General features: G+C 45.7%; 1 protein-coding gene across 25 annotated transcripts in view; it reads left to right on the forward strand.

The window, feature by feature from the left end:
* Positions 1-14794, forward strand: part of MAPK8IP3 (mitogen-activated protein kinase 8 interacting protein 3) — a 74468-nt gene that overhangs the window by 27412 nt on the left and 32262 nt on the right. For 13 of the 25 annotated variants that reach the window (XM_050317013.1, XM_050317014.1, XM_050317017.1 and 10 more), the window contains 4 exons: positions 2680-2824; positions 8098-8347; positions 11003-11105; positions 14149-14267. In XM_050317013.1, coding sequence (XP_050172970.1) covers positions 2680-2824; positions 8098-8347; positions 11003-11105; positions 14149-14267 — 617 coding nt within the window. The remainder of the gene's footprint in view (positions 1-2679; positions 2825-8097; positions 8348-11002; positions 11106-14148; positions 14268-14794) is intronic. The other 12 variants (XM_050317015.1, XM_050317018.1, XM_050317021.1 and 9 more) reach the window with 3 other exon arrangements.

Below are 14794 nucleotides of genomic sequence, written 5' to 3' on the forward strand. Positions count from 1 at the left end.
CAGAAGTCAATGTCCTTTGGCATCATGACCTAGTAGGAGCATGGGTGTATTTGTCAGATTACGGTCATAAATTGGGATTTAGACAAACAGCAGTGGAATGTTTTCACTAAACCTTCAGAGATTGCTAATATTTAAAAGTCACAAGTGTCAGGATGCCTTTTTAGTGAAAAGAAAAGGCTACAAGAAAACTGACAATCCTTATCACATAGGAGTCTAGGTTTGAATCTGTGGAAAGATCATAGAATCATAAAGGTTGGAAAAGACCTCCAAGATCATCAAGTCCAACCTTCAACTAAATACCCTCATGCCCCCTGTGGTGGTTTTAATCTAGGCCTTCCTTGGTTACCAGTTTGTAACCAAGGAAGAGGCAGTGTTCCCAGTATTCCATACGATTTTTACGTAAATCGGGGTATAAATAAGAAGGGAAGAGAGGCCTTCACTCTCTTCTCTTCCAGCGGAGTACGGGAACAGTGGGTCCTTGCGTTGGTCTCGCTTATCTAAGGCTGAGGCCTGCAGCGACCGCTGGCCTGCCACGGGGAGGATAGCAGAGTGCTGGCCGTGTGTGCCAATCCTACTTCTTTCTAAGGGATGTGGTGAGATTTGTTTTACTAGTTACTTTACTAATTCTCGGGTTTGATTGCATATATCTGCTCGGTGTCCCTTCTTTGTCTCCTTTTGTTCCTTTTCCCCTTTCCCTATCCCTTCGGGGGGTGTTTGGATTCCTTTTGCTGTGTACATAGCATCTTAACTGTAATATACATCAAATATATGTTTTTTTATATAACTAGTTGGATTTTCGGGTTCTTCAATTTACATAGTTTTTTTCCTTTACTCTGGGGGAAAGAAGGGAGGGGGAAGGGGGGGAGGCTGCTACTGAGTCTTTGGGCATTTGGCAGGGAGCCAAGACCGAACCATCACACCCCCTAAACCATATTGCCAAGTGCCACATCCACACGCCTTTCGAGTGCTTCCAGGGAAGGTGACTCCACCACTGCCCTGGGCAGCCATTTCAGTGCTTATCTACTTTCAGTGAAGAAGTTTTCCAAAATATCCAACCCAAACCTCCCCTTGTGGAACTTGAGGCCATTTACTCCTGTCCTGTTACCTGGGAGAAGATTAATGATGTTGTGTCACTGATCCATGTTCCTCAAAAATCCAGTTGCATGCATCCTTTCTAAAAGAGTTTGTATATGAAACTTTCATATATCAGTCTCATATCTTCAGGAGAGGATTTTAATGCAGATTCTTAGGAAAAATGCATCCCAAAACTGCTTGCTGGGCCACACTGGAAACACATTTCTGGCCCTTTTTGCCTATCCAAGATAGACCACAGCAGGCATTTGTTCCTATCCAAGGTAGGCACTGGCACAGCAACACACACGCTGTGGTGGCTGGGCAGTGCTGGGAATGGGAAGGTTGGGCAAACATTGTGTCCTCTGCTGGACACTCCACCTCCATCCTTCCTAAAGGAGCTGGCTGGGGTACTATCCCCTGTGTTAGTGTGTTTGCTGTGTCCCAGGAGCCATGGGTCCTGTGGCAGTTTTGTTTGCAATGATCACAGGTGAGGTGGCTGTGCTGGTTTCCCAGCCTGGGCATCACACCCGTGCTGATGGTCATTACAGAAAGCTACGTGTGGATCTGCTGTTCCTACCAGAGGGGTACGGAAGGGCGGGTTTCATCACAACCCCACAAATAAGTGGAACCCCATGCAGGATAAAGGACCATCATGGAGCCCTGGTGTGGGTGCACATCACACAATCACCTTAGTTCAGCTCTTCAGGGATGCTGGAGTCAACTAGAGATACTCCCGGAGTAGAAGGGTGCTCTGTCCCTGCAGACCTGCTTCCCTGGCACCAAACCAGGTTGCCAGGTTCAGCAAGCTGCTGCTGCAGCCTTTCTACTTCCAGTGCTTGCTCTAGATTTTCTACTACTGAAGCTTGGTCTCAAAACCTGTGCCAGCTTTTATGTTCAGAATCAAACCTGCAGCTAGTGAGTCATCTGCAATTGCCAGAAAGGAGAGGATGAGTAGAACACACTTGGAGACATCTGGCAATATGCATGATGCATTTATTTATACCTTTGTTTAGTTTCTGAATTGTGAATGTGCTGTAATAAGGGTACAAGTATTGCCTTACTTAAAATGGGAAGTGATCCAACCTGTCTGTTTCCTGTTGTTGAAGCTCACCAGATTTCGAGTGGAATATACAGAAGTGCCATGTGGATGACTCTTTAGAGCCTCATTCCTCACCATCTCTAGGAGCTATGGGAGCTTTTATTTTTTTGCTATGAGAGTTGTTTGCTGTGGCTTGTTTTCCCACAGTACCTTTGTTTCTCAGAAGAGACACCGAGAATTAAATTGGCAGGTGGTTCCCTGCACTTTTGTGTTCCTCCATATTTCTTACATTGATGGAGCAGTCAGTCATGCCTGTTGTGGTCAGTGACCCCCTCCCTCTTAAAGTCACCCCAGGAGGAGGTGTGGCTCTAGTAGTAACACCATGGGACTGGGCAGCCAACATCAAGTGTGGGAGCTGGGAGTTCAGACAGCTGTCCCTTGAGGGGAAGGAGTGTAGTCGTATTTCTAGAGACTGATATGTCACATATACTAGTGTGGTGTTTGTTTTCTGTCAGAACTTTGTACGTGGCTAACAGATGTCTTCCCCTCTCTCTTTTTCTGTTTAGCAGGAAGGAACGTCCCAACTCCCTGAATGTCTTCCCCCTCGCTGATGGCATGGTACGTGGGCAGATAGGGGCCAAGATCGTCCCAACACTGGACCACTGGCACCTGAGTGACCTCGGCCAGCTGCAGTCCAACTCCAGCTACAAGGTTTTCTAGATCATCACAGAGCAAGGGTTTCCCACTCTCCCGCTGTCAATAATGTCCCACATTTTCATTAAGCTGGAGACCAATCTGTGTCCATAACCCTTTGCAGCCTCTCCCTGTGTGTTTGCTCCCATGGTAGCTGTGCTGGAGGTGGGAGGATATTCTTCTGCAGATCTGGCATATGGTGCGGGAAGGATTTGACACAGCTCCTCATGCTGCTTGTCTTAGGGATTATCTCCTGTACTTGGCTGGCCCCAAGTTGGGAGGGATGCGTGGGGAGGCAGTTAGGGATTGAGGGAAGAAAAATCCTTCACTTCTTAATAGCTTATTTGGGAGAGGACATGGTGGAACCTGTCCCTTCTCTCCCCCTTGATAAGAGCAATGCTTCTGCAACTCAGGTGGGGCCAGGCATTGGGTGCACTTGCCCTCCAGTGTTTGTCCTTTTTTGACTGATTGCTGTCCTGGCCTTCCTGTCTTCACTAAAAAGGGCTTCTCATCCTCTCTGAATGCCCAAGTCTTGCACTGTGCCTAAAGATCTTGTGATCCTCCTGTACCTGGTCACTGCTCTAGACTTGCACTGTCTACCTTTGGTACATCTGTCACCATCACTACTCTGCCTTCTGCACCGGGGCTTCCAAAACTGCACTAGAGCAGCCCATGGTGCTGCCTGATGCTTCTCATGCTCTGCTCTGCCATTTAGGGTGCTCTGCTCTGCCATTTGGAGCCTGGCTTGAGCCCCAAGGCCCAGGTGGGGCGCTGTGAGCTGACTGCAGGTCTTTGCAGGTTAGGCTGTACATGGTGACCCCCATTTCCCAGGAGCTGTACGTCTGGACTTTGCAAAGTCTTTGTGCTCAGGATCCCACTGAATTTCTCTCTCTGAGATGTTCCACAAATGCCTGGTGACAGGTCTGAGAGCCACTGGTGCCTCTGCTGAGCATGGCTCACAGTGTATCTCACAGAGCTTTTGCTCTACTTCAGAAGTGTCTGGATCAAATTTACCTTCACTCTGCCTGGAATTTGTAGAACATCATATGTTTTATGTGTCACATGTAAGGACTGGTCTCCTTTTGAGAAGTTGTGAATCACTGATCCTGTAAAATGCATGGAGGCAGTAAAGACAGAGAGGAGATTAAAAAAAAAGAAAGAAACCCCCCAGCTTGTTGACCCATTCTGCATGTCTCCAGCTTCCATGGATGGGCTTTGGCCTGAGGGACTCTGCAGCAGTGGCCTTCTTGATGCATAGCACAAGGAATTTAGACAAAATCACAGTTTACTCAGAAAAGAAAGCAGCAACTTAACTTTTTTAACAGTACCTCTGTAAAGTGGCCAGGCTACTAGCACAGCACAAACCTCAGCATTTCATCAGCTCTCTGCCATCATGGAATTTGAAAATCCAAGATATCTTTGGCTAAGATGGAGGCTTGGAACCCAGTCCTCGCTGTAATGTTAGAGGCACAGAAGATTGGGAAATGTAGCAACTTGCAGAATGCCCTTCAAGTCCCACAGTCATTTCTGTAGAGCTCTACCTGGAATTAGGGAAGAGCAGGGCTACAGTGCAATGACATAATTAAGGATGGTGGAAATGAGAACAGAGCATGAATCTGTTTCTTCATAGTAACACTGTGCCAGCACAACCAAAATGCACAGAACCCAGCATGCCTCTGGGATCAGTTATTCCTTGGTCTCTCCAGGCAGTGCTGCACACCGTGGTGTGAACAGGCCCTTGAGCTCTCCAGTGATCAGGCTGGGCACAAGGGGTTAGGTTTTAGAGAAGAGCTGGGAGAATGATGTGGTTACATCCATCTTCCACAGCCTTGCTATGGTGTAATTCCTTAAGTGGTGAAAGCAGCTGAGTGGATCTCACTGGTAACCCAGCATATGCATTGCAGGGGAATGCAGATAAATGGAAAAAGCTTTGATGTCCAAGTTCAGGTAATGGAGGGTGTCCTGCCATGGGCAGGGAAGAAATCCTGCCCAGGGGTTGGAACTAAGTGACCCTTACGATCCCTTCCAATCCAAACCATTCTGTGATTTTATGATTGCTGACTGGATCTCTTAGTGATTTCTCTAAGTGATCTCTTAGTGGTGGTGGTGGTATCAAGCAAAAAAAACCATTTCTGGTTCCTAGAATGCTTTGTGCAGAAGTAGCAGTGTGCTGCTCCAGGTGTATCCTGTGAGTATTGCTGGGATTCGTGTTGGTGCTCGTTAGGGAGACTAAGAGTGAAGTGCTGGGTTAACCAGGCTGGATGGCATGTGGAGCCAGGGAGCTTGTGCTGTGGAAGACTTGGATGGGGTACTGTGTTATGGAGGGCTTCCTGAAAATGGAGCAAACCCATGAATACTTAAGGGATGTGATTGACTGACTTGCTGGATTTGCAGTTTGGAATGGAGCTTTTCCTCCTGCAAGCTTCTTGCACGCTCTCTGACTGAAATGCTGTCTCTTAAATCCTCTGCCTGACTGAGATCTCAGCAGTGTGGCTCATGCTCCCCTCGCCTCTTCTTCAGAGCTCTGGTATTTTGCTGACATCACTGCACACATGTGACTCACCTTCTCAGTATGTACCTGACTCTTCTGACTAGTTTTTCTGCTCCATGGGGCCATACTGTAGTTACATTTTAAGTGTCCTTGTTTACTTATTATTACTATTTTCTGTTTTAGTTGCTGTCATTATTTTATTTTTGCATTCAGTTGTACGTTTATTTTGTACAGTATTTTGGAGATGAAAGTCCTTAACATTTTTGTTTTTATGTACTATGCTTTCAGTGTTATAACCATACAATTGTGGCTTCTCATGGTGACATATGACTGCTATGAATGTTGGGCCTTTGCAATGCATTTTGGAGGTCACTACTACACAGTTGATGTTTAGGAGGTTGACAGGTATGGCTGTAGGTAAGTGGTGGCTATGGAGAGTATTCTTTGGGTGAGCTATGGGTTTTGAAGAATGCCTTCTGTGCTGCAGAGGACAGCTGTACTCAGTGCAATATTTAGCATTAAGAGAGCAGTCAGACAATAAAATGGAGATACCAGCTCCTGGGCTGTGAAGAGGAGCACATTAGTAGTATTTACATTTGGGAAGAATTTCTCCAATGCAGGCTGGTAGGTTGATAAAGTATGTTTTCTAGGTAAATATAAAACTCAGATCTATAACCAAAGAGTAAGTGAAAGACCAAGGTAATTACTCATTGGTGTACTCTGGGTGAGGAGCAGGTTATGTCAATAAAGATGAAGTTACAGGGTATCTCTGATACTAATACCACCCTGTAGACACTGATGATCCAGGGGTTTTGAATGACATCTGGTTCATAAGAAAAAGGAATGACATGTGGACCCACCTGGGTGTCTCTTAGCATGCTAAAGTGTTCCTGGACTTTGGTTATTCTCATAGACTTACAGTGGGTACAAGGACATTTCTGAATTCTTTCATCCAACAGCAGCTTTGTTTGGGGAAAGAGGTTTCATGGTTGCACTTCACACTTAATACTCTTTGTCACTTTGTACATCAGAAAGCACAGCAGGCAAACTGCAGCTGAGGTAGTCCAAGGCTTACTGTATCCTATTTGTTCTCAAAATACCCATTTGATTTTTTTTTTTCTTGACATATTAGGAAAGTAGCTTCTGAACCAGGAATATGAAGTAGAGGTGGGAAGTGTTATTTTCGCATGTAGCAGCCTAAGTGCAAAGTCCTCATCTCAGTCTTGATGCTAAAACCAGCAGATGTGCAGGGAGACAGTTTGGATATTCATGTGGGAATATGGGTGCCGTTTGGACTGACAATGCAGAAATTCTACAAAATGTGGGTTGCATTTAATGGTAACACCATTTTAAAAAACCTTAATTTCCAATATAAATGCTCAGGTGCAGTGTAAAACCTTTGGTTTCCACGGTGCAGTGTTCAGCAGGGCATTCTAAGATAAGCAGTCAGAGGCCAGTCTATTAAAGGAAGATCTTAGTGAGGTTCCAGATTTAAAAAAAAAAATATGGCTGCAAAGGGTTAAGTCACCATTTTTTTCAGTCTTCTCGCTCATCCCATTTTGGATTTTTTGTTATGTTGCGAAGGTATTAGAAGGAGAGAATGAGACTTCCAAATGAATGAAGTGAAACAGTGTCACAGGTTGGGGGGCTCAGAGCTGCCTCTGAGCAGAACCAGGATCTCTGTAGTACTTGCACAGGAGGTGGGGGGCCAGTGGTGGAGATGAAAGCTGGGTCTGGATGTGCAGGTGCTGAATGTCACTGCACCCAGTATCAACTCACTGTCACATATAACTCTCAGCATTAATTTTGTCACCTCCCTGCATGGCAGAGTGGGCTGCCATGAAGAGTGGGGAGATCTCATTTGGGTCTGGGGATGATTACAGCACTGGTCAGGACATTCCTTAGCTGAGTGAAGCAGTGCTGCTTTAATTGACAAAGACAGGTCACAGTGTAAAACCCCACCAGAGCCTTGAAGCCTCCCTGTTTCTCAAGAGATAGTGGGACAAGAAATGGAGCTATAATGTCTGTATGGAGCCATTTTGCATATCCCATACTGGGAATCCATCTCCTCTGTTGATTTGTCAGCTTTTTGAATTTTTGGGTCTTGTCATCCTGCCGTTTGGAAGTGGGAAACCACCCCTTTTTCTGCTGTGTTCTCAAGCTGGACCCATGCCTGGCTAGCTCTGCATAAGGTGGTTTGTGGACGTAGATCTCCTGTGCCAGCCAAGCCAGACCATCCCAGCTCGGTGTCCGCTTTGCTTCTGCAGTTCAGTGGCAAAACCAGTTTGCTCTTCTCTCATCCAGGTGTGTTGATGGCTTACAGTAATGACATCAGCCAAGACTTCTAGGAGGCCACTTCACATCCTTCCCAAGTGATATCCATGGTGCCTTCCAGCCTTGGGTAGCACTGGCCTGGCTTGCCGCAAGTGCCAAAGCCCTTCAGCTTTCACTGTAGTCGGTGTGAGCTGCAGGTGCTTTTCACCTGTGATGAGGCCATCTTTCCTGAGGTCACACACTGGTGTGGTTTGTGAAGAGCAGTGTTCAGTAGTGAAGGAGGAAGGATATCAGCTCTTTCACAGACGGGATTTGCTTGCTGAGTTCAGCACGAGAACTCGCTGCTTTACTGTGGTGGCAGTGCCCAGCGTCACCAGCAAGCGCTGGACTTGTAACTGGTACAGCGAGCAAGAACCATGCTCCATAATGCTTTAAGGCAGCCATACACCAACAAATGGGACATTAACTGAAATGTATAGCTGTGCTTTTCCCTCTCTGTTCTTCCCCCTCCCTGGAATTGCCACAGTGCCCCCAGGATGAAATGTCCGAATCTGGGCAGTCCTCAGCAGCTGCCACGCCGAGCACCACGGGAACCAAGTCCAACACTCCCACGTCATCCGTGCCCTCTGCTGCCGTCACCCCTCTGAACGAGAGCATCCAGCCCATCAGCGAGTACACCAATGGTACCACCAAGAGCAACAAGAGGGCGCGAGAAAAGCGGAACAGCCGGAACATGGAAGTCCAGGTCACACAGGAGATGAGGAATGTCAGCATAGGTATGGCAGCTTGTCATTAATGTAATCTACTTCCCAAGGCTTGTGTCTCTGTTACAGGGAGAGGCTGGGCGACTGCACTGTGAGTATGGAGTGTGAGGAAGCCTGGCGTGGAAGGCACATGAGTGAGGCAGGGTTAATTGGATGGTAGCAGTTTTCTGCGTAGCAAATTTTTGAAACACCGGTAATGTGATTAATTTCACAGATTCACAGGATGGGGACAGGTCACTGAGTGCAGTGCCCCGCAGTGGCATTCATCCATGTCGTGGAACCTCTTTCATAAGCAGTCAAGTCCCATCTTAGGTTGAACTTTTGGGAAGCTGTTTCTGAACCTCATCGGTGTAAAAGTTAAAAGCTTATATTTAGTTTTCTTTCTGGATTTATTCATAAGTATTCTTATCCATTTGTTCCAATGCCAAATTTGTCAGATTAAATAATTATTTTCCTTTCTGTGTGTTTATCCCACACCCTGATGTGTTTAAAAATAGCAATTGTATCCAGCTGGTTTTCTCAGATAAATGAACTGATTTCTTTTAGTCTCTTCCTCATATAAGAACACCCCAAAATCTTTGGAAGTTACAGTTGTTTTCTCTCCACTTCCCAGAGTCCTTTAGTAATTTGAATTAATGATTTCTTATCAGGAAAACCATCACCAAAGCTTTAGCACCAGGCTGTTAAATAAATAAATGGTGTAATAACATGATAAAACAGCCTTTTCTGTGCCCATGCAGTGTCTGAGCAGATCTCACCCCGGGTTGTATTCAAACTTGCAGTGGCCATCAGAAATGAGAAGTGATCTGTTTTACTGCTCGTGAACTTAACATACAAAAGGACTGTAAGACTAGCTGAAGGTCACTAGAAAAATCTGCAGAAGTACAGGGATGAGCATAAGTCTCCAAGGTTGGCATCTGAACCAGCTGATCATCTTTTTCCCCAAGTTATTACTTGGAAAGCAGAAGTTAAAACTGAGTTATTACTAAAGCAGAAATTCCTCTGCTAACATTCACAAGCTGGTTCCTAACAAATCAAGACTGTAAACCAGCATATAGCATCTTTTGCTGTAGCATTGAATGAGAACTGCCGTGACTGAGTCCCAGTCTGTATTTTCCTGAGGGAGTCCCAGGGTCACAAATGTACATCTGCCAGAAACTGGGGTAGTGTCTGTAGAAGCATACAGGTTCTGTACAGCCAGCTGTTAGATTGTGTTCTGGCTGTGATCCTGGTCAAGGCAAGGCCACCTAACACTTGTATCAGAAAAGCTAAGCATGGATGCCAGTAATATGAATGCCCTGTAAATACCATGATTTTTACAGTTGCTGCTTAACAAGCTCATTTACTATCAACGGCTTTCTTGGGTCAAAGTCATCTCTCTTCTGTATGTGTGCAATTGTGAGGTCACTGTTCATGTGGAAGCTTTTTTCCTTGGTGGAAGTATGATGTTGTGAGATCTGCTCAAGGCAGACAGTTGTGTCTTTCCTATGTGTTTTGCATATTCAACCTTTCAGCTGTTTCTCACCCCTAATGCAAAATCAGCTCTCCATGCTGAGAAGAAACTCACATACTAGAATTTTAATTATGTATTTTATGCATCTGTAATTAAAATGTCTCTCAGTGATGCACGTGCCTTAGAGCTGAGCTACCGAAAAAGGTACTCAAAGGTATTTGCAGAAAAGCTTCTCAGCTTGATAAAATAAAGCTGAGAAAGGCGGTGTTTGTGTGAGACCTGCTGGGTGTGGATGCCTTGCTTTGGCAACAGATCCACATCATGCTTTGTCTTCCAGTGTGGACATGTTGCCAGCTGGTGCACAATGCCAGCCTGAAAGAATCAGATCAACACTCCAACTGTAATGGGCTGTGTATCTTTGACTACTGAGACCGTTTGGAAAGGTCAAAAACTTCACATCTAATGTCGCTGAGGGACTAATGTAATTCACAAATTAGGTCCTTAATCCTTCAGGAATTCCTTGTGTGAACAGGAACTGTGTTTGTGTGAACAGACATTGTGTTTGTGTTTTTGTTTCTTGTTTAGAGTAGGTGGAAGTCTGAGCTTTTGGAGAGTTTGGTATCCAATAAATGAGATCTGACTAGAGGAGGAATTTCCTTATTCTTTAAATACTGGCTTCAGGCTGTAGCTTACACAGAATCCAGAGCAGATTTCATGTATCGATTTGAAGTGAAATTTCACTATAATGGATATCTAAACCACTGTAGACTTGAGAATTTGTACTGAAAAATTGTTTCTAGTAAAACTAAATAGTGCCATTTCCTAACAACAATAATCTCTGTAAAGCTGTACAGAAAATCACTTGCCTTCCATCTCAGCAAATGCTGCATGGGGATGGAAGAGTTTTTACTGGCTGATAAAAAGGGGTTTTTTACATTTACTTCAATGGATGATGTATTTCTGCTTGTCCCATTTTACTGGGTATTCAGGGCAATGACCTTGGTGATGCTCTGTTATGGTGGGGGTGGGGAGATGCTTATGATGCTCGTGCTCTGCAATTGTGCCTTCAGCCACTTTCTGTTCTGATGTTAAGACTTTGAATGTGGCACTATAAAATTTTCAAGCCTCGATATTCAAAGCTGTAAAAGTCCCTTCAAGAAACACCATCCTGTGAAAGTCCTGATGCTGTAGATGACATGTACTGTCTTACCTAGGGATGGGCAGCAGCGATGAGTGGTCCGATGTGCAGGACATCATTGACTCCACTCCAGAGCTGGACATGTGTCAGGACCCCCGCCTGGAACGCACGGGTAGCAGGTACTGCTTGTGACTTTTCCCTGTGTGCTCTGCCACTTGTGTTCACAAAGAGTGAGGAACAGATCCTCTGGCTCACGCTGAGCTCACAAGGCAGCTTTTTGACATAGTCCATATATTCTACCTAGTGTCAGGGTCAGAGGTCCTGACCTGCTTTGGGTTCTCCAAAAAGGCTGCTATGATCTGCAGCAGGGTCTGTCCAGCTGACCCAGGATTGGGCTTGTTTGCCTTGCTGGGTCAGGGAGGACGGAGAGATGATGGAGCAACAGAAGGTTCAAGACAAGCAAAGAGGACATGGGCATAAGCAAAGAGGACGTGGAAAGAGGGAAGAGATGCATTTGTCTAATAAGAGCTTAGTGCTGAGTTCCATTTTGAAACCTCAAGCTTTTTTCAGTTTTTATTTTTTCCAAGTGTTTGAGGAGAGAGGCAGGGCTGCCCCACGAGAGAGGACAAGCAGAGGTAACCCCAGGGATCCCAGTCCTGAAGGCTCTGAGCAGGGAGGTCAGAGCACTGGTAATGGGCTCTGTCAGCAGACAAGGCAAGGGCATGAATTCGGTCCCAGTGCTACCCAGGAGCAGCAGGAGATGGGGCTGAAGGCAGGTGCAGCTCAGAGAAGGACTGAAGGCACAGGTCTGAGATCAGAGGGAGCCCTGGGACCAGTGGGCGGGTGTGAGTGCCAGGTGAGGCTGGTCAGAGCAATTGGGGCCCATCAGTGCACTAAGGACTTCAATGGAGTTTTCAGAAGAATCATCAGACTTTTACTGAACTGCTGTGCTGCTCTGGTCCCCATCCATCACCTGTTTTGTACTAAATAGGAGGTTCCCCAAAGGCTCTTAATTTTGGCACCCTGTTTCTGTGAGGCATGTATCAGTCTAGACTCAAGTACCTTGACTTGTTTTTACTAAGTTTTACCTTTTACCCTTGACCAGTGGGTAATTTGCCATTACACCAGCAGAAGTAATCCCCAAATTCTTACAGATATGCAGAAGATAAATAGTATCCTGGCAGAGTGAAGGCAAGAGTATTTCACAGTCCCAGTCTGGACTGGGTTTGCCTGCCCTCTTGAGCACCCTCACTGAGAAGGATGTGAACAGCAATAACACCTGCATTTCTCAGCTGGGAGGGCACACACAGTGAAACTCCCCTGGGGATATGTAGGATGCATGGATGATTTTTAGGGTCAGAAGGAATCTAGGTAGCTGAAACAGCTCTTTTTCAGAAAGACAAAAGTGACTGATGAGATCAGATCGAAAATTGGTCAAACCCAAGGGAAGAAGAAAACAGAGAGATGCACTAGAGCTCTTCAGGCAGGAATCTCTCAGCTCCAGGTAGTGAGACTGAAAGGTACAGGAAACACAGGCCAACTCAAGCTACCGACAGTATGTGTGCTGCTCTGCAAGCAGAGTGCTTTTGTGATACATACAGCCCTGAAAGCAGAGTGCTGAAGGGGAAGGTTCAAGCTGAATTAGGTCTCCAGGTCAGACTCTGAGTGCTGGTTGCTCTTGTCACTTGTGCTGTCCATCAGACTGCATGCACTGATTAATTGCAGTTCCATCACGGCACCATTTGTTCCTTCTCAGTGCTCTCAAATGTCTGGGTAGCTGGAATTTTTCTGTAATTGAAAACCTCTCCTTTTTCTCCCCCTCTCTTTGCAGTGCTCTGTTATCAGAGGCAGCTACCACACTCCATTTGTAAGCCCTGAGATGATTTAAGTAATAAGGAAGCCATACAACTTGAGATCATCTCCATGGGTGCTGACCCTTCCGATAGATTGCTGGAAAAACTGCCTCTCTTTATGCTGGCTGATGCCCCTCATACAAGGCAGGCAAAGTGTTTCTACCCACATTAAGACCACACTTTAGAGCAGGCAGCCACAATCCCAAAAGCTGCCTCACCCTCACCTCCTATAACAACTGTTTGCTGTTTGAGCCGTGAGGCTGTCAAGAAATGCAGCAAGATTCTTTGTGGTACCAAAGACACTGAGAGGTGGAAATGTCACTCTCATCTGATAAGATTAGAAAATATTAACTTGATCTACCTTGAATGAAAAATACTTGGTGACATGTGAAGAAGCATTTCAGCACATAGTATCATCCAAAAGGAATTCAGGCTGATTGCACTTGCTAGTTGGCCAAGGAAAAAGGCCACTGCTGTTTTCAGCATTGAATTCCTTATCTGGTCTTACTGCTGTCTGAGGTTTCTATCTAGATTGATAGGAGCATGGAAATCCTTGCACAGTCTGACAGATTAGAGCTGAGAGCTTCTGCAAGCTGAAATTTTCCTGTCAAATATCGAATAGTCCTTAACTAGTATGACTTCAAAGGAAATCATCTGGGCAAGCTTTGAGGTTGTGCATGATATAGGTGGTTGTCCTCAGCACAGGAAGGACACGGAGCTGCTGGAGAGATTCCAGAGGAGGCCAGGGAGATGCTCCAAGATCTGGAGCCACCTCTACTATGGAGGCAGTCTGGGAGAACTGGAGCAGCCTGGAGAAGGGAAGGCTCCAGGGAGACCTGAGAGCCCCTTCCAGTGCCTAAAGGGGCTTCAGGAGAGCTGGAGAGGGACTGGGGACAAGGGCCTGGAGGGACAGGACAAGGGGGAACGGCTTCCCATTGCCAGAGGGCAGGGTTAGATGGGATATTGGGAAGAAATTGTTCCCTGTGAGGGTGGGCAGGCCCTGGCACAGGTTGCCCAGAGAAGCTGTGGCTGCCCCATCCCTGGAAGTGTCCATGGCCAGGTTGGACCGGGCTTGGAGCAACCTGGACTAGTGGAAGGTGTCCCTGCCCAAGGCAGGGGATTGGAATGAGATGGTCTTTAAGGTCCCTTCCTATCCAAACCATTCCATGAATCTATGGTATGGTGAATAAAACATGCTGTTTTATTTACTCGGTACATTCCCTCATTCAGCCCATGGTGAACAGGTGGAATGTGCTCTCGGGCTTTTGACTGCGATGGTCTGGGATGCTCAGTATTTCAAAGACAAATGTTTGAGCTTAAATATTGCCAGGTAACAAGATTCCTTCTGTTCTTTTGCTTCCAACAACAGCCCGACACAGGGGATTGTGAACAAAGCGTTTGGCATCAACACAGACTCCCTGTACCATGAACTGTCCACAGCAGGGTCCGAGGTCATTGGAGATGTTGATGAAGGAGCAGATCTGCTAGGTAAAACCTTGCTAGAACCATTCTGTTTTCTCTGGTACAATGACAATATATTAAGCTTCCAGAAGCAGTTAAATTCTCTTTTTTTTTTTCCAGAACTTGGATGTTTAGCTTTTTTTAAAATGCCTGGAAGTTGAGATGTATGTGACTGAAGCATGTACCTGCAGTACAGTAACACTCACTTAGAAAATAACCTCAGCTGTTTGCTATCTTTTCTTTGTGTTGTCTTTATGTGCATAAGTTATTTTTCTATAGGATTCTCCCACATAAATAGTTTGAAGCCAAATTTTGCTCCTTCTGCTTCTGCCCCAAGAATTGCTCCCCCCAGTAATTTTGTACTTGGAATAAACAATTTGTTTGAAACTTGTAAGAAAGTAACCTTTGGTTTAGTTTTTGAAGTTTATGTGGAAATATCATGGTCTGTAATGCAGTATTTACTCTTTTACAGTCTGCCTAAGACATGTAGTAATTAACTTTTTAGGCTGGTTTTGAAAGTGTTTGTAATACCTGCAGCTGGGCTGTGTGCTGTA

The sequence above is a fragment of the Myiozetetes cayanensis genome, unplaced genomic scaffold (assembly GCF_022539395.1).
Source record: "Myiozetetes cayanensis isolate MyiCay16 unplaced genomic scaffold, myiCay2020 scf20-37, whole genome shotgun sequence".
Classification (NCBI taxonomy): domain Eukaryota; kingdom Metazoa; phylum Chordata; class Aves; order Passeriformes; family Tyrannidae; genus Myiozetetes; species Myiozetetes cayanensis.